At 41.9% G+C, this 24,680-nt stretch overlaps 1 protein-coding gene across 1 annotated transcript in view; it reads right to left on the minus strand.

The window, feature by feature from the left end:
- Nucleotides 1-24,680, minus strand: part of sez6b (seizure related 6 homolog b) — a 141,285-nt gene that overhangs the window by 26,836 nt on the left and 89,769 nt on the right. The window contains exons 4-6 of the mRNA XM_071471962.1: nt 17,258-17,447; nt 2,500-2,685; nt 908-1,076 (exon numbers count right to left, since the gene is read on the minus strand). Coding sequence (XP_071328063.1) covers nt 908-1,076; nt 2,500-2,685; nt 17,258-17,447 — 545 coding nt within the window. The remainder of the gene's footprint in view (nt 1-907; nt 1,077-2,499; nt 2,686-17,257; nt 17,448-24,680) is intronic.

Genomic DNA, 24,680 nt, shown 5'->3' on the forward strand with positions numbered 1-24,680 from the left:
TCAGCCTCCTCTGGGCTGTCCAGATGTCTCTTCATATCTATGAGGTCTGTATTTGTAGCAGAAGCATAAGAGCAGCCCAGAGCAGCTATTGGCTGGTATACAAAATGGATTATTCAGCTAATTTCCCCCCCTGTGGCTCTTCTTTTCAGTCCTCTCTTTTGAGAGCTCCATGCTGCTTAAATGACACTGTACTGTCACTGCTACGAGCTGCACTGACGCCCAATTGTCACCCTGAGGAGTCCTCAGGAAAGATGTTCTTACAGGGACAAACCAGCGGGTACAACATCGCTGTTAACAGAGTGGGACCCACCAGACAGTCCTCACACTACCTCATTTGTTCTGACAAAATTTAGTGCCTTTTCCCAAAAAGTAATAAAATTAGAGTTTTGGCTTTAGTGTTTGCCTCTGAAGTAAAATTTTGTCCATTATGCAACAGTAACACAACAACATTAAAGCTTTTCTCTTTCTCTTGGTTATTTGTCAATGTGAACATCTTTAAACCTGCTATAACTGATTGTTTGAGTCTGTCCTCCTGTAACAAACCAGCTCACAGGTCGTCTGTCAGCAGGTCACTATGACCCATGGTTAGGTTTTGTTGCTAGGCAACATCTAGTGGTTGTAGTGATGATGACAGGAGCAAAGGGAAAAGTGCGGTGACGTAGTTTATAGAGAGACAAAGTCCACGTCAGGAGGAGGTTGGAGTGGATGAGCGGTGTTCGATTCCCTTGTGACAGTAGCAGTTTATGTTTAAGCTAACCACGTTATTATTAATGTAACCATGACAACAAGGATCGTCTAATGTGGAAGATGTACATATTTTAACCCAAATCACCATCTTTTCCTAAACCTAACCAAGACATGACCTGTCCAACAATCCTCATACAAAAAAGCTGGATTTCCTGCTCACCGATCATCGTCCTCAGCCAGCGCCACCTTCTCAAAGTGAATGTGAAGTCTTTGGCCCTCAGGAGCCTCCAGCAGCCAGTGGCAGGTCAGGTTGTTGCTGTAGTTGCTGGGAAAACCGGGAGAGATGATCCGACCGACTGTGACGTTCCTGATCAAACCACCGCAGGCAGCTGAGAGAGCGGGAGGAGAAGCAGAAGTTCACAAACTGCTGCACAAACTCTGGTGTCATTATAAACAAGAGGAAATAACCTGTTTGCTGTCTGCTGCTCCCAGTTTGACATTTTAAAAGCAAATTTGTCATTAAACAATGTAATCATAGACTCTAAACTACTCTTGATTTCATGTAACTCTTCAAATTCGGGTGAATAATGCAGACTGTAATTTAACAGTGAGTGGATCTTTGGTTTTAAATTGATAAACTGACTGTTTATTTTTGTTTCCAAGAATTGAGGTGAAAAAGAAAACATCATAAGAAATACGCTCAGGAAGGTGTGTGTGTGTGTTTATGTGTGTGTGTGTGTGTGTGTGTGTGTTGTTTCCCAGCTGATCAGGTCAAGGTTACTCATGCAGACAAAGCTTAATTAAAGCAGCACAGGAAGAGTAAACCCAGTGGCATCCTGCCCAGCCTTCAGTAATCACACCTCAATACACCTGCTTTATGCTCTGAGACACACACACACACACACACACACCGACACACACACAATCAAGATGGCAGAGATACAGATGCACAGCCAGACAAACTCTGCCTTGGAAATTGCTTTCAGAGGCACATTCCCTGCGCTGTGAATCAGAGTCGATCTGAGTGGTCAGGAGCAAAATTGTCACTTTTTATTCATCAGCCAGTCTCATCGGGGCAGATAAAGAAAAGAAAAAACATCCATCATCCACGCACTCCTGTGGGAGTCCAGGTCTGTCTGTCTCTGTGCCAGTCATGCAAAGGACTAGAAGGTCCAACAGATAAGTGTCAGCTGCAAGTTTCCTAAAAAGTTATGCTGTTGCTGTTGATGGGAGTTGTTTGGAAAGCTGGTGCATAACAGCTGAAGCACAGAAAACCACTAAACATAAGAAAAACTGAAAGTAACATTAAAATCCTGTGATATATAATCTTTTTCTATTTTTTTTATTATATTTGTATTATTATATCATTTTGTAGTGTTATTATGTATAAAGTATAAAGTCAAATTTAAAGGATTAAAATAACAAAATGCTGAATGATTTAAATAATCTAGTTAAACAAACAATATGTGTATTTTCATCATATTATAAATAAGAGATTGATTACAAAATGAGCAGATATCACAATAGATATATGATATGTATTATGTAGATTACAAATGGTTTGACCTTTAAAAAGTGCGACTGTATTTAAATGTGTGCGCTTTACTCTAATAGAAATATGTGAATAACACTGTATCACAGAAATAAATATAAAACAATTAGATCAGAGTTTTGACTGTAACTGTCCATTTAAATGATGAAATGATGAAATGAAAAAATATCTGGTGGTTAAGTGGTCAGTTCCTGTCTATGGTGCTGAGGATACTGAGGGTCGGCTTTGATTCTGTTTCCTCCGGGTTGTGGTGACCTTACCTAGGCAGTGCGGTTCCTTGCCACTCCAGTAGGGGGTGCTAGCATTGCGGCAGGTCAGCACACTGGGGCCTTGCAGCTGGTAGCCGGTCAGACAGGAGAAGAACGCCTCCCCTCCAGAGTGGAGGCTGGTCACTGATACACCGCCGTAAAGAGGCCGCTGGGGGAAGACACAGCTGAGGACGAAGACTGCAGACAAACAGACAGAGACAGAAATGAAAGAGTGAGGGAGACAGATTGACACAAGTAAAGACAGAGAGAGAGACACAAAGGGAGAGAGAACTGAGCTGAGGAGGTGAGGCTTGTTTGCAGAGCCTCAAAGGACTCAGTGAAGTTAGTTAAAGCTTGTGGCTCGTGTCACCAAAAAGAACTTCCTGTTCCCAATAGACTTAAATTATATAATGGTCTTATTTAGGCTATAAATGGCTTTGGTCAGAGACTAAAGTGACACGAGAAGACAAGAAAGGCAAGAAATCCTCCAAACTCCTGAAGCTGAATGGGTAACAGTGGAATTCAAGAGCAGAACCATGGAGATTAAGATGAGGACTGAATAAAAGTCTCCAAAAATAATGAAAGAAACAGTTGGACGCAGCCCGGTCGCTGTTAAATGCCTGGTAAAAAAAATCCCAAAAAACAAACCAATTCCTGTATCATGAATTCAGTGTAATGCCTTGTCTCCTTTCCTTCTCCTTTTAGGGTCTAGGCAGGTAACAGGTTTTGTTTTGTAGTCGTACAGAAATACAGAGCTGCCCCTTCACAGTGGTCCTGCTCCAGACCCTTGGGAGGAGGCTGACGACCAGGTGACAAGGCCCTGTCTCCCAGCCTGGACTGCTCCCAGACCCCTGAGGGGGGAGCCAGGCTTTTTCTGTTCCTTTACCCCTGTTTTTCCGTCTGTCTTTCTCTTTCCCAGTTATTTCTTCCCCATCCTCAGTAGGTGCTCATTCCCAACCTGTGCTGGGCGTTGGCTGCTCCCGAAGAAAAAGAGAAATAAATAAAGAAATAAACAGAATAAATAAACCACAAAAACAAAACGAGATAGAGGTATATAATAATACCTAAGTAGCTGAGTGACTGTATAATATGACCTACACTGATCGGTGAGTGTATGTGCTTTTCCAGATGAGATCCTTTAACCATGTTCAAATATGTCTGTCACTGCCTGCATATATTATTATATCTAACACTGAGCTGAGCTCTCTGCTGCAACAGAGGTAAATAAAACAATAAATGTCGAGTGGAAAATACACAGCAACACCACAGTGACATTTAATGTGCCAGTGCCCCCCCTGTGGATACCACCTGTCGGATCTGTGAGGTAGCATTTACACACACACACACTGTCTCATCAGTGCATGGGGGACATGTCCAGGCTGGCTCTCGGGTGACCAGTTAACTAACCGGTGTATTTTTTATTGCCAATGCTCTGTCTTCCCTCAGACTCCTGGTGTCGGGCCAAACAAATTAATAATATATTTCTGCTAAAGCCTCTGATCCATCTCGCTGTAATTGTCCTAGTTTTATTATGAGCCTTTAGCAGTGGGGCTGCTATTGATTCTGTCTGTTGGGGACAGTGTTGTGCCTCAGGCAAGGAAATATGTGGGGAGATTAAATAGGCCAATAAATGACAACCTATGACCTGCGCCGCTTCCAACGCTCTGTTAGTGTTGAGGGATGATGCCAGCGCAGCAGTGTCTCATGGAAATAGAGATAAGAAGAGCAGTGTTGGTCTTTATAGTATTTCTCATTAGAGCATCATCCCAGACTAGAGTTGCCGTAGCAGCAGCAGCTGCTGGAGCTGCGTCCTATCACTCCCTGAGCTAGTCATTACCATGGTCTGCTGTAGCTATTAATATCCAGGCCAACCAAAAACTATGAAACTCACAGGCTCACTGGAGACTCGAAAAGAGATAAAAGAGCCATCATGGTAGCGCTGTGGTATCATAGCACTGAGTGCTAACAGGGAGCTTTCACAGAGACAAATTGCCTCGGAGCAGAAAAATGCCGGCTATATGCTACATCACTTTGTCTTGTCTTCTTAGACCTTATGGCCATTTATCAACTTTTGGTTTTAATGAAAGGTTATTGATAAGCTGTTATTTTTATTTCTTTCTCTTTCATACCAGAGGGTACAAGCTGACCTGCTGTGTGCTGTTCAGCTGGAGTCCAGAGGATGTTTGTGTCTTCAAAAAAGAAAGATGAGTAGAAAAATATAAAGCTGAAAATAAACAAAGCAAACTGCATGAAAATGTCAAAATAATTCTCATGAACTGGTTTTGATTGTTGCAATAATTGGACCTGAAGTTCAACAGCAGCTTTCCTTTTGAAAATGACTATAATGACTCAAAAGATGAGCATCTAATCTGTCTAAAGATATATTTTCATATATACTTTTTCACAGTAGTATGGTGGCCCCTAAGGGACAGCCTGTCCAAATCCACAAATTCAACAAATAATAAAACACATACAAATCAGGGAAACACAGGCAACAAGAACCTCTGCACTGGAAATGCTCCTGAAGGTAATAAACAGCAACGTTAAAGATACTTTTGCCTTCCCCTCAAACTTTATGTACTTGACAGAACCAAACCCTTCATTTGTTTTGATATTTTTCTGTGCACCATTACATTACAGATTGGATAACAGGTGCATCTTTTTACTGCACCCACTGTCAATGATCTTTCTGCCACCGTTCCTCGAGCCAGTCCAGCTCTGGATGCAGCACTGCCCATCTCCTCCTCAGCACCACCAAAACACATGAATCTCCTGTTGCCTGAGATTAATTGCCCATCATAATGAAATCAATCAGATTACATGATATTGTGATAACTAGACACATTAACCAGATGTGTTTTGAAGCAGCTCTGCAGATTCAGAGGGAATATTTTCCAAACGGAGAATGAGCAAATATCTGAAGAGCTGATTATGTCAGTAATGTTCCAAACTGTGAACAGCCCCAGTCGCCACGTTTCGTTTCACTGATCAGAAAAATAACTGGCTGTGTGATGAATGCATCATTAACATTACATTTAACTTTCTGTAGGTCAGCTTTCTGCTCTCAAAGGAGCAACTGCATCTGCGAACAACACGCTTGAGATGTTCAATTAGCAATAATAGGATCCATATGTATTGTTTTTTTCAACATTAACTGACATTAGCTGCTTGTTGATGAGCAACGCAAATTAAATTTCATTCTTTTTAAAGACTTTGCAGTACATGGGTAAATGGAACAATGTCTGTTAAAGGACCCATCCAGTAAAAATGTAGATGTCTATGTGTTTGTGATTGTAAAGCAGGTCTAGGTTCTATATTAATACTGTGAAAGTATCAAAGCCTCAGTCCACAGAGAAATGCACACAGCCTGTATTCAGAAACTGAGCCTTAAAACCAGCCGTCAGGACTTCTGGAACTTCGTGATGTCACAACAAAGTTCTCAGCAATACCCTAAGCCACGCCCACCTGGACCTACTAATCCAAATTTGCAGGATTTGGTTTCTCTGCTATATTTTTATTTGATCACTCAGAAAACAGTCAGCCAATCAAAAACAAGCCCAAAGCCTCTCTTCTGATTGGCTTACCAACGTGTTGTGTTATGGACATAAACACTTTCAATAAAACTCAGGAAAAGTGTAAAATCTGGGACCTTTAACAGTGAGATTTATCTTTTTGTTTTGACTTGGTGATTTCCACATTAGAAATTCTGCTGCTGCCAGAACTGTAAAGTCTCAGCAGTTATTATCAGCACTTCAGCAGGATCTGTTACTGTTTCCTCTGCAGCTCCTCAGCTGCTTAACCAACACAAGCCCCAGACCAGTCATAAGCCGGCTCTCTACGACTGCTGTGAGAAAATGTCGGCCTCCGCTGTATCTAATCAGGCCTCGTGGCCACGGTGTGGATCACACAGGAGGAGCAATAATTTGAGATGTTTAATGGTCCCCTGTAGCAAACGGATGCAAATTGAATTTATTTATTTTTCGGTCACATTGTGATACAGCTTTCATGTGGAATTGCTCTGCAAGGATCAAACATCATCTCTAATCTCATTTGGTCCCTCAGAGCGTTTATTTCTGCTGACCATTGGCCTCGCATTTACTGCAAGGAGCTGACAAAGTCTACAGAGATTAATGCAGCTCGCAGCTCTGTTTCTGGACTTCAGAGTTTGTGGGCAAAAGACCTCAGGCTTTTTCTGAGAGTATCATGCTTCATTTATGGCACATATGCTATAATGGTCTGAAAAGGTCACTCAGTCACAGAGGCAAATGTCAGACTTTGTATATAAATTCATATACATTACAAATATTCCACATATTCTTCCACCCAAAAGTAACATACAGTGCAACTGTCACTCCCACCCCACCCTCTGTCCCTGCAATCCATTTTATTTATGTTTTATTGCAGCAGCCTCTCAGCTCAGTGGGCCTGTGGCTGTGGGACATGCATGTGTTGTTATAGCATGATCACCCTGCTGTTTGCCTTTCAATTAGCTGAACATGGTATGCAGCGCTGGTCCTCCCACCCAGAGGTAAATCACCCAGTAGCAGCCAGAGCTCTGGGCCTCTGATGGCCAAGTCGAAGGCCATGTGGGGTCTGTAATGACGGGGACCGTGAAGACTCCACCAGCAGCTGATGTCTTTGCTGCAGCCCAGCATTGTAAATTCTGCAATTTCGCACTGTCCTGTCCTCTAATGAACAGTAAATAATTTCCATCAACATCCATTATATTTCTATTTTGGGTCTGCTGGCATGACAACAGCAATGTCAGTAAATCTGTCAGTGCAACACTGAGGACTAGAGCAAGAGACCATTGACAGACCTCCACCCCACCTAAACACCTCAGTCCTCCAACCTGAACAACCATACAGTTCGTTTTTCTCAACCCTTTCCCATAGAAGTGTCTCCTAAAATACAGCCCTGTGGCGGCAGGCGTACCGGACCTTGGTTGTCATGGTTTAAATAATAAACCTACCTTCAACGCCACAGTAACTTTAAAAACAGTCCTGGCTTGGTTAGGTTTAGGAAATGAATCTTTTCCACTTTAGAAACAGGTTTTCTTTATGATTTAGGATGTGATCAGTATGTTGTCTTAGTCCAGGACTTAAACCTTCTGGGTTCAGGTTCAGGTTTGGATGTTCAGCTGCTTATCTGCAGCCATAACAGATCAAACAGATGTTGATCATATTTGGTTTTGTGCAAACAAAAGTGAAGCAGCGCCACTAAAAATGACATTTTAGGGTTAATGCAGGTTGTATTTTAGCATGTTCCTTCATATGCATGTAAAATGTTGGATGTGACAAAGGAAATGAAATGCAAATTTGTATAAATGGTTACTGAAACTAATTTATACTTGCTGCTGATTGAGAGGAAATTGGGTCTGTGAGGGAGAGGGGGAGGCAGATAGAGAGAGAGAGAGAGATTAGACAATTTTGGTTCACGCTTATTACCAACATTTCATTAATAACTATATTACAAAGAGAAGCACTTCAACTCAGCAGGATAGAGAGTGCTGCAGCAAATTAAAAGCTGCTAAAAAGTCATTTTGCAGGAGCTCTCTTTTCACAGCCACCACCAGCGAGGCAATAAGAGAGTAACCGTGTTATCTGTCACAAAATGTTCTCTGACCTTCCCTCTGCTTGAATGTGACGTCTGCTGTTTGGTGCTGAGCAGGTTGTGAACAGTGGGTTTTAGAGCTCTTTGCTAACACCTTCCTGCTGTGGCACAAAATGACGCCATGAGAGCAGTGAGAGTGAACCACAACAATAAAGTCACAGGTCAGACGATAAATAATGAGCTGAAACTCACTATGAAGCTCCAGGCGGCTGAGGTGAGCTGCAGATTCAGGTGATCACTCTCTATTGGTTCATCATTACGATCGACCCCTTTCACATTATCACACTGTTGTACAAAAATATTAGTTTTAGCCATTTAAGGCTAAAATGCATGCTGTTTGTAACATGATAGTATCTGTTAACGGCAGCACATCCCCTGGAAAGAGCTTTTATATTTACAGGAAGTTTTTGTTCTCTTCATAACAGAGAATTGGTCACCATCCATCGGAGTCTGCATAGTGTCACAGCTGTGCAACTAGACTGTCCCATATCAAAGGCTCCTTCAAATGCCCTCCTTCCTGGGCAATGAGGGCTCCAATGGGTGGATCCTTTGTGGCTCGACCTATCCCAAGATTCATTGCGTGCCAGTAATGAAAATAATATGGCAGCAAGCAGCACCAACAGAGAGCCTGAGGATCACACTTTTCAATGTAAGTACTGAGTTCCAGCTCAGTTAAACAGCTAACGGTACAACAGTTAAAACCAAGGGCCTTAAAACCTCAAGTTTTTGTGAAAAAAAAAAGTTATGTGTTGTCAAGGTTGCTAGACGACTGGAGCAACCTTATCAAACTCCTCCTTCCAGTCTCATCAATTTAAATTTGATGTAACTGAGAAGTTGTTAAAGTGTCAACAGCCAAATCTCCCAAACAGGTGAACAAACTCCACCTGCTGATGGAGACAATGAGGTGGAAGTGAAAGCTCAGGGAAAAAGCTAATAAGTGGATCGTGAGTTGTTTTCTCAAACTGGATGTGTGGTGTGTGAAAGACAGAGGCAGTTACAACAGCAAGGTGGGAGTAATAAAAGACATTGATTTGCATTATGGGAAATGTGCCTTTACCCCAACTAGGGACCAAAAGTCAGGATATTTTTCTGCTGCTTCAGTTCATCTTGGAGTCCTTTAACTTTATGGAGTTGCAACACTAAATTAATGATGTAGCCCATTAATCAACCCCCTGGTGTTGTTTTACAGTACACACACAGCAGTACAAGTACATTCTGCATTTTGCTTTTTACTCCCATTTGAAGATGCAGACAAGGAGTTTCTTTGGCTAATATACATGCACATTTAAAGGGTTTAAATTTTACCAGTGTTATTGCAAACATCTCCCGGAGTCAGTCCCAGGATTTTAAATTAGCTTTCAAACCCTCAGTTTGCTGTACCGAGTCCAGACGGCCGGCAGATGTTCTGTTTTATGACACAGTGAAAGTTCCTTTTCCTAACAGAGACAAATGGTCTATTAGCAGTGTTTCATTTTACATGGATTGATGAAAAATAGAAACGTCTTTCTCCATGTCCAGACATCAATACAGGAACTGACAGAGGGGATTCATTCACGCCTCGCTCATCCAAGCTCATTGAAAATAATTGGGCGTGACAGGCTTGTACAAGACAGGACACTGTGGGTGGGAAATATCCTTCAGTGATGAGATCCAATTTCACACAATGTCACAACCTCTGCCGTGTCGGATGGTGTGCATGGGCCTTGACACGTGGAGTCCGTGTGGACGGGCGGTTTATTTACTGTACGGTAAACTCTGCACAGGACTTATTTTAAGTATTTTAAGATCCATCTGGGCCACGTGGGTGAGAGGTGCAACATTAAATCCCAAGACAGGAGCTTTTAAAGGGAATGAGAGAATACATCATTCTTCTGAGAGATTTGTCATCATTTTGGTGCCATGACAGCTTATCTGAATCAGAGCTGGAATGGAGGACAATGATGACAAGGATGAATTTCATCCAAAATAATCAGATTATAGAGCATGAAGGGCCTGTGGTGTGAACAGAACCATGTAGGCAAAACAGTGTAAACTGTGACATCTCTAACAGCGGCTTCAGAAAGTCTTCAGATTCCTTCACGTTTTCTACACTTTACTGCATCGTAGATTTAATAGTAAATGGATAAAAGTGCCACTTTTGTCCATAAGCCTACATTCAATAATCTATAATGACAAAGAGAAAATATTAGAAATTATTAATTAGAAATGTTTGCAAATTTATTGAAAATCTAAAAGTGAAATCTCTTGTTTATAAAAGTAATCAGACCCTGTGCTCTGGCTCCAAACTGTGAGGTGAGTCCTGTTTGCTTTAACTATCCTGGACATGTGTGTAGGACTTGGCTGGTGTCCACCTGTGGCAAACTGAATTGATCGGACACTTTAAAAACCTCAAGTCCTCCAACCTCAACAACCACATGGATCGTTTTCTTCAACCCTCTGATACGACCCCTACCACAGCAGGCTTACTGGACCATGGTTGTCATGGTTACAATAACAAATACACAGACTGTCCCAAGAGCAGCGTACCTACCTTCATCACCATGGCTACTATAGTAATAGTCATGGTTGGTTAGGTTTAGGAAAAGATGGTGATTTGGTTCAAAAGTACTTCCTCAACATTAGACGATCTTTGTTGTCATGGTTACAATAATAACAATGAACGGTCATGGATAATAGAAACAACATAAACTGCTACTGTCACATGGGAATCGAACACTGCTCTCCTGTGTCAAATTCATCCATCCACCCCAACCTCCTCCTGACGTGGACTTTGTCGCTCTATAAACTACGTCACCGCACTTTTCCCTTTGCTCCCATCATCATTATTTGCTCTGGTGAGGTACAGATCGGGTTTAGGGTATAAAACATTTCTTAAGCTTTGAGCTTTCCCAACTTGGAATTTTCCAAATGGTATGAGGAAAAAGCTTCCATTGTCTGATGAGCCAAAAACTTGACTCCCAGCACCATGTCTGACAAACACCAGGCACTGCTCATCACACGGCTAACACCATCCCTATGGTGAAGCATGAAGGTGGAGGTAACGTGCTACGGAGGGGCTTCTCAGTGGCAGGGACAGTGATGCAGAAAAATACAGAGCGGTTCTTGAAGAAAACTTGCTCCCAGAGAGCATACAAGCTGAGAAGGGGCGACGGTTCACTTTTCAGTACAACAATGACCTGAAGCAAAAAGTCAAGACAACACTGGAGCGGCTTCAGTGGCCTGGCCAAGGTCCACACTTAAACCCCAACATCTGTGGAGGGACCTGATGATGGCAGATCACAGACACTTCCTGTCCAGTCTGTGGGAGCTTGAGGTGTGCAAAGCTTGTAGAGACCCATGAAGACTCAAAGTACTTTCTAGAAAGTGCTTTCTTAAACCACTGTAGAAGGGAGGGGGGAAGGGATTTTACCCATCTACAATTAAATTAAGACATTAAAACTAGAAAAAGGGTGTAAATACATGGAAGTTATCATGTGTGTTATCGTGTGCTTTGATATACACAAAAAGCACTTTCTCCAGAGCTTTTAAGTGTCTTAAAACTCATTCTCTTTGTTTTCTGACCTACAAACTCCTCCACTGTTCTCAGCCTGGTTTCCAGAGGCAGCAGACTCAGGCTTTCAGAAAAAAAGCTTTAAAAACCCACCGTGCACTACCTGCCCTGCACCAAACAGACAGACACTGTGGAACATATATAAAAAGACACCAAACCAGAGCTAAAAGGGAGTGAATATTGGATTTACATTCATCAGTTGGACAGAAGCACAACTCCAGATGAATACTAACAGTGCTGTGTCTGATGGACGTGTAAATAGAAAGTTGGCAGTGGAAAAAAACTTGTCTCTACCACATCTTTCCTTCTACTGAAGTCGGCATTCTTGCCAAAAGTTCAGCATCACAGCTTTATAGGATTATGTCAGTGTGGTGTTTACAGTTGTATCTGTGCCCCCAAACAGAAAAGAAAACAGTCGAGCAGCTTAAAAAAAGGCTGGTAGACTATTGTTTCCTGATAATTCTTCCACTGATTAATCTGAATATTTTTTGGGTGGGCTGAAAGTACAACATCCACAAGAGAGAGGCTGTGCAAAGTATACTTGCACAAGTTCATCAACCTTATTACAGAATAAGTCACGGGCCATTAACACTGCATCGCCCCTGCACATGTTGTAGATACAAAAACAGCTTAGCCAGGTGAAAGTAAATGGTGAATTTGTAGAGTGATACAAATACTCGTGTTTTCTCCTCTCTACAGCTGAACACTGTGTAACTGTCACTGAGGAGTTCACCCCATGTCTTTTTTATGCTTGACAGACTCAATTGAATGCCAGCCTATTTGTGTGTGCTGTGATTCATGCTAATTTCTGATACGGCTGTAATTTAAATGGAGGGGGAAAAAAAACGATTTGACTTCCCCCCTAATTAATTAATGGAAGAATCCTGTTGCAATTACATCTTCATAATGACTAAAAGAATATTAGATACATGCCCTTTGAAATTAATTTGTCAGCATGTCAATGGTTTATAATTATCTAAGGAACAGAATGAGCTGCCCATCCACTGCTCAACATTTAGCTCAATATCCCGGCACCTCTGCAGTAATGCAGGAGTCAGATGGAGGATTACAATCATTGTTTTCAATCAAGTGATTAGATGAAGCATGCAGCTCTTAAATTCACTTTACATCGTCTACATCAATTGTTATGTGTTCTAATTAGAGCTCTGTGGGAGTCTGAAACAGAGGTATTACACCAGTAATTTTAAAATCAAGCAATTGCTGTTACTTTGTGTCAACATATCATTTGCTATATTTGACCATTTTAATGTAACATAGTCTCAGTGAATTTGTTCCCCCATCAGAAGCAGGATTTATTCAGGCTTTTAAACATGTTCAGGCCCAAAACAACTTGATTTCGGGAAGGATTATGGTTAGAATAAGGGTAAAGGACCTTAAGCTGTGTTTGGACCGGCCACTTGTCCACTCACTCACACACTATACAGTATTTACTTTGGATTATTGCCCAACATAAATTTGCACCTGGGGACAATAAAATAAAACTAATCTTTTTTTTTTTTATTAAATATTTTTGTAAAGCTACGGTAGGCCTATTGCTGTTACAGCTCACAAGTGTTTCAAGAAGACGTGACTTAACAAGTGATCATCTCATCTTACAGGATGAGCTTCTGCACGGTCGAGACGTGATGCGAATCGTGCTCGCCATTGCCCTCAACCGGTAATAAAATCACATCAGCTAGCAGCTAACGTCAGAGCCTAACCTGTTGTGTTAAGCAAGACGATTTCTTCTTCTGCAACACTTTCATGAGACCCGCAGGATGGAAATAGCTGGATCAATGTAGTGCACAGCTTCATTAGAACGATTGTGGTCTTGGCTAAAAGAAAAAAGTGCGGACTATCTGTTTGAAACTGAAATGAACAGCAGTCCAGTGTCACTGACTCATCCATCCACCCCGACTTCCTCCCTACAGTGACTTTGTAGCTTTATAAAGTCACCTGACTTCCTCCTTTTCTCCTGTCATAATTACCACAGCCACTAAATGGCTTTGTTACCTGTATGTAAACATAGGTAATTTTGGAACTCGACCACAAGAGGTCACTTCACAATAAAACCTAACTATGGACTGTAATAAGCTGCACACACATTTTTATGGATGGTTTGGTAAAAGTGTGTGTGGGATGGGAATGGAATGGAAAAATAGAAAATTGACTTCTCTGGGTCACGTAATGTAAATCGCCTCACACATTTAAACTATATGATGAGATTTATCACGGCTGCCTTACACAGGCTGTATAGTGGCTTCCTGAGGATGGAGCCAGGAGGATGTTGTATGCATGTCAATTTTAACATATTGCATGTTCAACCATGAATACAGTCAAATATCCATGGTACTTGTCTGTCATTCTCCTCCGCTGCTGCCTGGCCCGTGCTTTCCCTTTTATTGCCTGGGAACAATAAGTGGCACCAGCAACTCAGTGTGATGAATCCTATCTCACCCACCACATGTGCTCCTTTACCGCTCGAGCTACTGCAATCCAGTGTATTGATCAGTAACCTTTGTTTCAGTATTTCAGACAAAAAGCCGGGCAGGCTTCTGCAGGGATTTGAATGGTGAAGCAGAAAATGGAGAATTTCTGTGGTGAATATCTGTGGACAGTCTTAGCTCAAGCTGTGGGAGCTTTCACTTGTGCAGTTCTGCCCTGCAGTCTAACCAGTGGGTCAGTGCAAAGGCACATATTAAAGAAGAGGAACTGAACAGATTACTGGTTTTAAAGCTTTAAAACCAATCCAAGCTATCCTTTATAATTATGTCTTAGAAGTTTTTGAAACTTCCAAAGAGCCTCTGAATACTGGGCTGCACTGTGAGTCTCTATCACTTCAGCAGGGTTGCAGATAGTTCCTGTATTTGGGCCACATATGGTGTGTGTGCATGTGTGTCATTTATTATAGGCTGGGGTTTTCCTGCTGATCCAGCAAGATGATCTTGCAGGGACATGCAAAGAACAGACTGTCTCAGAGGAGAGAAGTTAATAAACCAATATGCGAAAGAAGAAGAAAGGGAGAGGCAGAAAGACACAAAAATACTCTGCACCAGTGTTCGAACAACTCATTAACACATTTGCCAGTGTTGTGCTTTTAATAAAGATGTAATTAATCAGTGTTATCGGGTTTGTTTAGACAGATATGACAGAATCTTTCAGTGTATATGTTGATGGACATACTTACCCTGCAAAGTGACTAACGGCCTGATTCTTGGAATAGACACTGCATCCAGGATTATTTTCAGTTAATTTAAGATTCAGCTAAAAGAATAAAGGCTCCCCATTAACTATGATGAATTTGGAGATGTTTTATTTTGTTCCAGTCTCGGGGAAGACGGGTGGGGTTTGGTCAACACATCTTGCTATCAAAACAGGCAATGTGCACTTTGAAGCAAGATTCAGAGGATCAACTACCTAGAAGTGTTTGATGCAGTAAGTGTGGTCTCCAATCACTGGACCACTGTTTTGACATGAATCCAATACAGCTGATTTCAGGTATCCAAACAAGCTCAGTCTGTGGATGTGTTTGCTTGTTATCAGCTTCCCAAATGTGTTCAGGAATTATTTGATATGTTGGTTGAAAACACAGTTCCTCCTCATCTAGGGGGTGCTCACTGGTTGGCGATGTATATGATGAATTTTCTTACCTGAGATATGGGCTCAAATTAGGGTCAATAAGAATTTAAGTGTGTAAATAATTCCACAGTTTGCAGTTGTAATTAAACCTTTGTAAACCTTTAAAAAAATCTGCATGACAAATTCATGCTGGTGCATGTTGTGATGGTCCCTTGGTCCATCGTAAATCAACAACAACTGCACCTCCAGGGTCATGTGACCATTCGGTAGGTACACCAGGTTTTTAGTCTTGATCAGCTGAACGTTGCCATCTTGGGTAAACATATACAATTATCAGTTATCTGGCTCTTCAGAAATTAGTCTCTCAGTTATCTCTGTCATTGTTATCATTAAAACTATTTTGCTGCCATTTGATAACCTGGTCATAAACCTTCTGCTGGAGCCTGGTGTTAAAACTTTCATGATACAGATATATAGTCTATCCAGCTTGTTCTGAGTCTCCTACCAGTTAAAAGTGCCTGAACAACTTCCGATAGCAGGCACACAAAAGCATCCTGATGATAGGTGATCAGCTGGGTTGAGAGCTGGTGACTGTGGGATATGATTCACATCATTTTCATACTCATCAAACCAGTTGGTGACCCCTCGCGCCCTGTGGATGGGGTCATTGACATCGTCATCATCCAATCAGGATAGAAATGCTGCTGAATAGCTTTGTATTGATTTGCAGTGATCCTAAGTGGACCCAAACATGCCAGCTAAACCCCCCCCTCACAAAGCACAATAGATCCACCAGATCCTCTCACTGTTGGGGTCAAGCATTCAGGCCTGTACCATGACCTTGCCCACTTGTGGAGAATATGGTGAAGGATGACTCATCTGACCGTGTCTCTTCTGGTTCCTGCACCACTGAACTCTCAAATGTGAATTCATCTTTGTAATGAAGGGCTGGTGCACTGCGAGCCTGCTGCAGCGTCCCTCTCTACGTAGCTGTTGGTGCTAATAGTCTGATGACCTGAGGAGGAGCTGCTCTTCTGTTTGTCCTGATGAACTAATGCACATCAGTCATCAGATGTCTGACCCTGTTTATTGACGTCTTTCCCATGGATCTAAATGCAGATGTCAATTTAGTCGCTGTTCCTATGGAAACACCAGCCCCTCGAACATCGTTGTGACTGAAGCTCCTGCCATCCAATAAACCCTCTTTCAAAGTCACTTAGATCTTTTCCTCTTGATTCAAAATCAGACTCAACTCGGTCTTTTCAGCGTTTTCATACCTGCCACAGCGGGTTACTGGGTGTGAACTGTTTCATCATACCATCCACTGTTCGCTTTCCACACATTTATTCAGAGGTTTCTGTTTTTCAGTTATCCAATAACCGCTGAATTACCCTGACAAAATCAGCACGTAACAACTGCACATAGGCAACAAAACAAAACAACAGGAAAAAAGATGAAGTCACCTGCACAAAGTACAGTTCACACGGTTAAAACAAGACACTGACGGCACCTTGGATTTGTATTTACTGTTATTTCTCATAGGCTGTCAGGTTTTAACAGGAGCTGTGACAGACAACTGACAAACAAATCTCTTCTCCATCAGAGGCCTGACAGGATGACAGACTGGCAATCCCGCAAAGTTACACTGAGAAAAACCAGAGACTCTCTGTGGAGTAGGGTTATGTATGTTATTATAGCCACGACTACTGCTGCTCATTTTTATTAGTAGCCCCTTAAATGAAAGGAACATTTTTGAACATATGACCTGAACTGTGTTTGAGAGACGTCTCCATGCATGATTAGAATAGAAAAGGATACCTGACACAAATTAGAAAAAAAAAAAAGCATTTTCCACAACCATTGCATCCAAATCGAACACTGGGCCTTGCACCTGAGCTACTGTCCCGACGCACCTACATGAGTCAGCTTTCTGAAAGCCACAGAAATGTCAGAGCAGCAAAAACACATTCAGTTGTTTAAATTTCATGTACATTTCATGGTGGAGTTTGTTGTGTGAGTCAGACTTACACTGGTATCTGAGCAGGACTGATCCAGCCTGAGACCTCGGGCTGTGAAAGCGGATGGAGATCTGATTGCTGTGGCTTCGTACCACCAACCCCCTCATCAGAATGGACTCGTTGGCCAGCATGGTGTTCTCCCCGTGGCCCACATCTTCAAACACCACCTTGTCGCCCTCAGATAGATTCACATTCATCACCTGAGAGAAAACAAAGCAAGGGTTTGATCATTTATCCATCATATAAACAACACAACAACAAAAGATCAAGGCTCTGATCTGATCTGAAGTTTCTCAGGACATGAAGCAGCATCCCCGCAGAGACTCCACGGGAGCTGGTGATCCTGTTCTTACACATTTCTTGGCAGCAGTTTCTTCTTGGTACATAAATGATGATAGGCTGGTTTGAAAGAGCCAACAGTCAATATAGTCAGTGATCAATATCTTAGTAGAATATTTTGACTTCTGTTCTCCAAGAAGTCACTGAAAGTTCGGTGGTTGGTTCCACTCTCCACATCCTCCACAGTCTGCAGGAAGTGGAGGGTGTGGAAAGACGTGGCTAAAAGCTCGAGAAAGAAGAATAGGAATATAATATGATATAATGTCTGTGCAAATTTATTAAGAACCTGAGTCTAATTCGTTGACCATTAAATTAAAAGGTCCTTTTCCTGTGTTTTATTTGAAGAATTTAAGAACCATGTCATGTAGTTTTACATTCTCTCTGGAGCTCTGGTAACAGCAGGTCAGTGAGTGGCTGAGTGTTTCCTGTGTGATCCAATAAAAATTATAGCAGATTTCAGGTAAACACTCAGAGAAACCAAATCATGCAAGGTTGAATGGTGGCTCCAGGTGGGCGGGGCTTGGCGAGGCATGGCTGAGAGTGGTGTCTGATTTGTTGTGACATCACAAAGTTCCAGAAGTCCTGATGGCTGGTTTTAAGGTTCAGTTTCTGAATACAGGCTGTGTGCATTTCTCTGTGGACTGAGGCTTTGATACTTTCACAGTATTAATATAGAACCTAGACCTGCTTTATAATCACAAACACATGGACATCTACCTTTAGACTGGATGGAGCTTTAATTCTACTTAGTACTTGTATATTCACAATGTTAGTCCACCCCTAACAACAGTCTGAAGTCTGGTTTGGATATTTGCATAATATAACTGACACTCATGTCCTGTCAGTGGATGCACAGCACCACAGACTCCCTCTGCCAGCTGCTTTTCTCAGGAGAGCTGTGGATTAATCTCCCAGCTCGGTGAGATAGGACTCATCTGATATGATCTGTGGAGGACCACGCGAAGAAAAGACGCCTCCTTCCTTTTAACGCCTGAATGAAGATATACCTGCTGTGATAAAAGCTGATAAAAGTAACATTTCTCAGCAGATGTGCCGTCAGAGAAGAAGACAAGCTGACAATTATCAGGCCTATCTGCTGTGTAATCGCTCAGCTCCACATCGTCCTTTAGCTTTTTCCATATTTCTTCCTTGTGATTTGTGTCTGAGTGCTATGCAAAGCAGACTTCACACACTGGCGCTTATGACACACACTGATGTGTTAATGATAAAGTACAGATGGGGTTTGAGCCACAGAGGTCACAGTTGCCTACTAAGTCTCTCAGGGCAACATCCTTCACTTTACACACATCCTTTCACCAGAGTGTTTATTTTTCCTTTTTATTCCACTAAGAAATTCAGGCAAGTTTAGGTCCAAACAAGCCCTTGAACTGTGCAATAACTCAGTACTTCATCACAAGTTGTAAGTGCAAACAGCTTCAGATGTAAAATTAATCCATAAAGGCTGCCACTCCTGTGCCCCGGAGCTCTTTCTTAGGAGGAGCATTTCATTATCTGATCTGAAATTGGAAATTCTCTCTTTGCTGTGTCACCAGCTGATGACGGCGCACAGTTCGGCAACAGTAATGGCTGCCACTCTGACTGGATAAACTCTGTGCGAAGCCTTTATACCACTTTTAAAATTATCCAGAATAATGTGGGGAACTGCTGCTGCAAAGTGTTAGCGAATTGGGTGCATTTTTGATGTGAATGGCCATGGCTGCAAATTCATATTATGTAAATAATGAAATTTACATGTAATACATATGCATGGCTGTGGCAGCTTTTTTTGACCAGCTTGTTACTGATTTGATGTGGTTTGTAGACAGAATGGGTCTCTGATATGGTCACTTTTTTAAGCCACAAATGAACAATAGTATATTCTGTTTAAAAACAGCAGAAGTCATGGAGTGTTTGTGATTTAATCATTTGAAGCTGTTACCCTTTAAAAAGAGGTTTGGTGTCATATTTTACCACAGCAGAGTCACGTTTAGCTGCAGAGCTAAGTTAATTTAGCTAATAAAGGTTTGAACCCAGGTTAAACTGGGCATTTTTCATCAGCCAGTTTACCTATTGTTTATATTGTCTTTGTCATTATACAGCAAACCACTGCAGGCATTTATCATAGTTCAGCTGAATCGGGGTGAGAACGACCTCTGCTGCTGCATTTTAAGGACTGACTTACTGTCGTGTTTAGTTCAACATCCTCTTATGGTCCTGCTCCTTATTTGCTTCCTTTCGAAGTGAGATGAAATGAAGTTGTTTCTCATCTTATCTTCTCTGCTCTCGATCAATGTGTTTTTAGACTCAGTTATAGAAAATTGTCCTGCAGTGAGATTTTCAAATGTGGGCCCAATGGAAGGGGCGTCAGATCCACTCAGTCAAGTCAAAGCTGATAAAATAAAGTGCACTGATAGTGCTGTTTGATTCCCCCCCCCAGGTTTATGTGATGAGTGCTTTCTGAGCGGGAGGGATGGATGCTCTGCTGATTACAGCCGTTTTATTTGTTAGGTCAGAATTAAATGTCTTAAATTCTCAAATTGTCCAGACAAAAATGACCCAAATACATTAAAACACTTTGTGCACCTCTGGAAATAAAGCTACAGCGTGGATGGAGGTGATTTTCAGACCAAGTCTTAGATGTTTGAAATTCACACTGTGAAGCTCAAATGGACAAAAATATGGAGCCTACTCATTACTGCGTTTGATTCCTGTGGGGATGCATTAATCAGCAGAGTTGATTTTGTTGCTGCTGAGATTTGCATTCCATGTTTTCCGTGTATGAAATTCACTCTGTTAATCTAAAACTGACCAAAATATAATGTGGGTGACATCATTTGATTCTTAGAATTTGTATAGTGAAATACAAGCAGAATATAATAATAAAATAAAATATTTGTCTTTAGAAATGTTCAGAAGTGAATCAAGACTGTTACTCTAATAAAAGTCCAAAAACTATAGACTTTGCAGCAGAAACTGTGCATCAATTACAAGCTGAACTTTGACTTTAAAATCATTGCAATGTCTGGTAGAGGATCTGAGCCTCTCTTCTGATTGGCTGACTGTTTTCTGAGTGATTTCCATAAAATAAAGCAGATTTCAGGTAAACACCCAGACAAACCAAATCTTGGACTGAGGCTTTGATACTTTCACAGTATTAATATAGAAACCAGACCTGCTTTATACACAGAAAAGAAAACCCACTTTTAGACTGTATGGACCTTCTAAGACACTGATCCTCGTTCACATTCAACACCAAAAAGCAGAGACAGGATGTTACCATTTGCGCTCAGAGCACCAATAAAATCATGGCTGGAGCTCTACAGTTAGGTCACAGGGGAGAACTGAGCCAACTCCAACCATTAAGGAAGACCATGAATTGGTTGAAAGCTCTGGGAAAATAGAGCTGATAGACCTTAAGTTAAGATTAATTTCCCAAACTAATCGCGGTATTATTCACATGTGTTCATCCTCACTTCACAGTCGTCCTGTTTTAAAATATAAACCGAGGGAGGAATTGATGTTATCACCCACTTATATCCTGCTTACATAATACAGACTGTATCTACAGTCCGTTATTCAATTACAGTGCACTTGTTTAAAGAGAAACTTTACTTGCAGCCCACGTACAGTAGGAGCTTGAACGCAACATGAGTGACTCACACTGTGCTGCACTGCCTTGTGTATAACAAGTCATAATGTGTCGTTAATGAACTCGCGGACACCGCATCAGGATAATAGTGAATAGCCGAACAAAGGGCATCAGCAAGTAATCACATTATGCCTTCAGCTCAGGGATAATAAAACACTTGAGGGAACATTGGGAGACGTAATCCAATTTGCCCTGGCACCGGTCCAGCCTCTGTATGGCTGTACCTCACAAACATAATCATGAGGGGTGTTCCCAGTGCAGAGAGAGTTATTGCTCTGACAACATAATGGATTATGATGCACTTTGAAATCTGAATCAGTGGCAGTGGTGAGTTGCTGCTCGAGATATCTGAGGAAGGCTGCAGCAGTGGTCGTGCTGGTTTTTGTTGTGTTGGGATCACAGCGTGATTAGTGAAGCAATCGCCGTCGACACATCCGCCTATACTTCACAGTCCTTTACTCATCTTCTGCCGTTGTCAATTCCACTTTCCTCAGTTCATTAGCTTCACCCCAAATAAAAGCAGAAGCAACTTGAACAAAAGCTGTGAAACACACACACAGACAAGTTAATTGGGTGTTTTGAGATGCTGAACCAAAGAATATTCTCAAGAAGAAGAAGAGAAAACAAGAGCGCAGCCACATCAGCAGCTCTGTGAGCCTGTGCTTAAGCACAGCAGCGCTCTGAGTTGACTGCTGACGACAGCATGCTAACAGCTGATGTTCAGCTGGTAGAAAGTTTAATGTATTCACCATCCTAATGTCGGGTGTTTGCTGATTAGCACTAAGCACAAAGCACAGCTGAGGCTGATGGGAAATTAATTAGTTTTGCAGGTATTTGGCCACAAACCAAAGTATTGGACTGAAACCTGTAATGGTGGCACCCATTATCCTGTGGGGATCATGAATCTCTGTAACAAATTTCTGATTTTACACAAAATCTCCTAAAAATATCATCCAGCTGCTGATAAACCACCTGCCACGATAAAAAAAGCCAGAGCATCAAGTCATCATGACAGATCCTCTAGAGATGATCAACGTACAAAGTTCACCCGCTCGTCAAGCAATTTCTGTCTGGACCAAAGTGATGGAACAACCAACAAGCCAGCACTGGAGAGCCGCCGGTGGAAGAAGCATGATTCTAATATGCTTCTTCTGGTTTTAAGGCTCAGTTTCTGAATACAGGCTGTGTGCATTTCTCTGTGGACTGACTTTAATACAGGAAAATTCCACATCGGCATAAGACACAATGTGTGAATTTAAATTCAACCAAAACCACCATCTTTGCCAAACCTTAACCAAAGTGCTGCTGTTGCCCAAACCACAGACATGACTCTGGATGAACCTGGTCTCTGGTGTGACAGTTGTGCACTTTGTACGACCACCATCCACCTCAACCGCTTCCTCGTCCTCTTTGTTCCTTCATGTAACTAACACATTGATGTACTGAATAACTAAATCCTCATGAAAAAAATAACAACTCCCGTCTCACGCAGAATAGAGAAGACGGAGCGCTGTGGTGTAAAGAGAAAAGTCTCTCTGACATCCCTTTACTTTATAAAAGCAACAAATGACAGCTGAATAATTCAACTGACACTCCCTCATTAAGCTTAAGCTGACAACTGTGGGGGACAGCATGGAGGATGAGAGCAAAACAGGGACAGATGGAACCCTGGGATATGGTGTTGACTAATGGATCAAAGTCTGCGTGTGTGCGTGTGTGCGTGTGTGTGTGTGTGTGTGTGAATATTGAAAACAAACACAGCAACACAAAGGCAGAGATGGGGAGAAATGAGGGGGAGATCCAGTGTAATGCAGAATCATGTTGAACGTTGTCGACTGTATTTTCTGTGTTATATATTCTCCTGTTCTCCACTGAGACTCTTTGTTGATCTTCTTCTTTAGTGTAACACACACACAGAGCGTCGGGCCTGGCAGAGAATAAGACGACTGTTTACCCCTAATTGCTCGTCTCCCTCAAAACATCACACCTCCACCCTTCATCCATAATTACGGCTCCACAAGCCGCCAAACCTGCCGCTTCAACGCATCATATATTTAATTAATATCACATATACAGTATGGTTCATGTGAGTTCCTATAAGGAGCTGTGTGCATCTGAGTGTGTTTGAGTGTGTGTGTGTGTGTGTGTGTGTGTGTGTGTACTTGTACTTGCTACATAGTAAGAACCAAAAAAAGTATTTTACTAACAGAGTGAGGACATGTTGGGAAAGTGAGGACATTTTGGCCGGTCCTCACATTTTGAGACACCTTCAAATCACATTTTGGGGTTTAAGACTTGGTTTTAGAGTTATGGTTAGAATTAGGTTTAGGTTAAGGTTAGGGTCAGGGTTAGGGTTAGGCACTCAGTTGTGATGGTTAAGGTTAGGGTAAGGGGCTAGGGAATGCATTATGTCAATGAGTGTCCTCACAAAGATAGAAGTACAACTATTTGTGTGTGTGTGTGTGTGTGTGTGTGTGTGTGTGTGTGTGTGTGTGTGCGCGTTTGTGTGCCTGCTAATTAACGGCAGTAATTAAGAGGGAGGTGAGTAAATGATGTCGTTGTCGAGGGAGCATCTGTTCCAGCAGGAGAAGTGGGTCACAGTGGAGAGACGACAGAGACAGACTGAGCCTGTGCCGCCAGTGAAGGCCACTGATGAAGATGATGAAAAACCAGGTTGTTCCCTCCTCACTGATTTAAACTGTAAAGTCAGACTACCCTCCAATTCCCCTGCTGATTTAATAAAGATGGCTCTGATCTCATCACATATAGATAACTGCCTTCGTCAGGATGGGTCTGGTGTTTTTGTGTTCTCTGTATTTAGTGCTTCTTCCTGAGCTTTAATGGTTGGTCTGTCTCTGCCCTGTGATTGACTGCCGCCCTGTTCCAGGTGTGCCCCGCCCCCTGCCCAGTGTCAGATGGGATTGGCTCCAGCCTGCGTACGACCCTCAAGGGTAAGTGTCTTGGTATCACTAATGGATGAATATATTTAGATATATTAAATCCAGTGACATGTTACTTCATTACCATGAACACACTGCAGGTTATTCTGTCTCAGTCCGACATCCATCCTGGTACTTACATGTGTATGAATCAGCAGCTGAAAGTAGTCAAAGACCAAATTTCCCTTACGTCTACTACAGGAGGATTATTTAGACTTTTCCTTGTGTATACTTGGGAAGTGTTTTTCAAAGATTTACATCTTAAGTTGATGTAAATATGGAGCTGGGAGCTGCAGACGTGGTAAGAAAGTATTAAGAGATGAAGTCTTGAGAGACACTATTGGTTTTGGTCTTTTTCTGGGATTTGACCAATCACAGCAGATTAAACAAGGGTTTAAAGCTGGTTGGTGTTAGTATTTATAATAACAGGAATTACTTTATGACTACAAGGAATCCTTTTTGGACTGAGACAGCCTTGGTGATCTGTAATACATATTAAGCCGCAT

This window comes from Trachinotus anak, unplaced genomic scaffold (assembly GCF_046630095.1).
Source record: "Trachinotus anak isolate AG129_WGS33_773 ecotype Australia unplaced genomic scaffold, CSIRO_AGI_Tana_v1 ptg000034l, whole genome shotgun sequence".
In the NCBI taxonomy this organism is placed as follows: domain Eukaryota; kingdom Metazoa; phylum Chordata; class Actinopteri; order Carangiformes; family Carangidae; genus Trachinotus; species Trachinotus anak.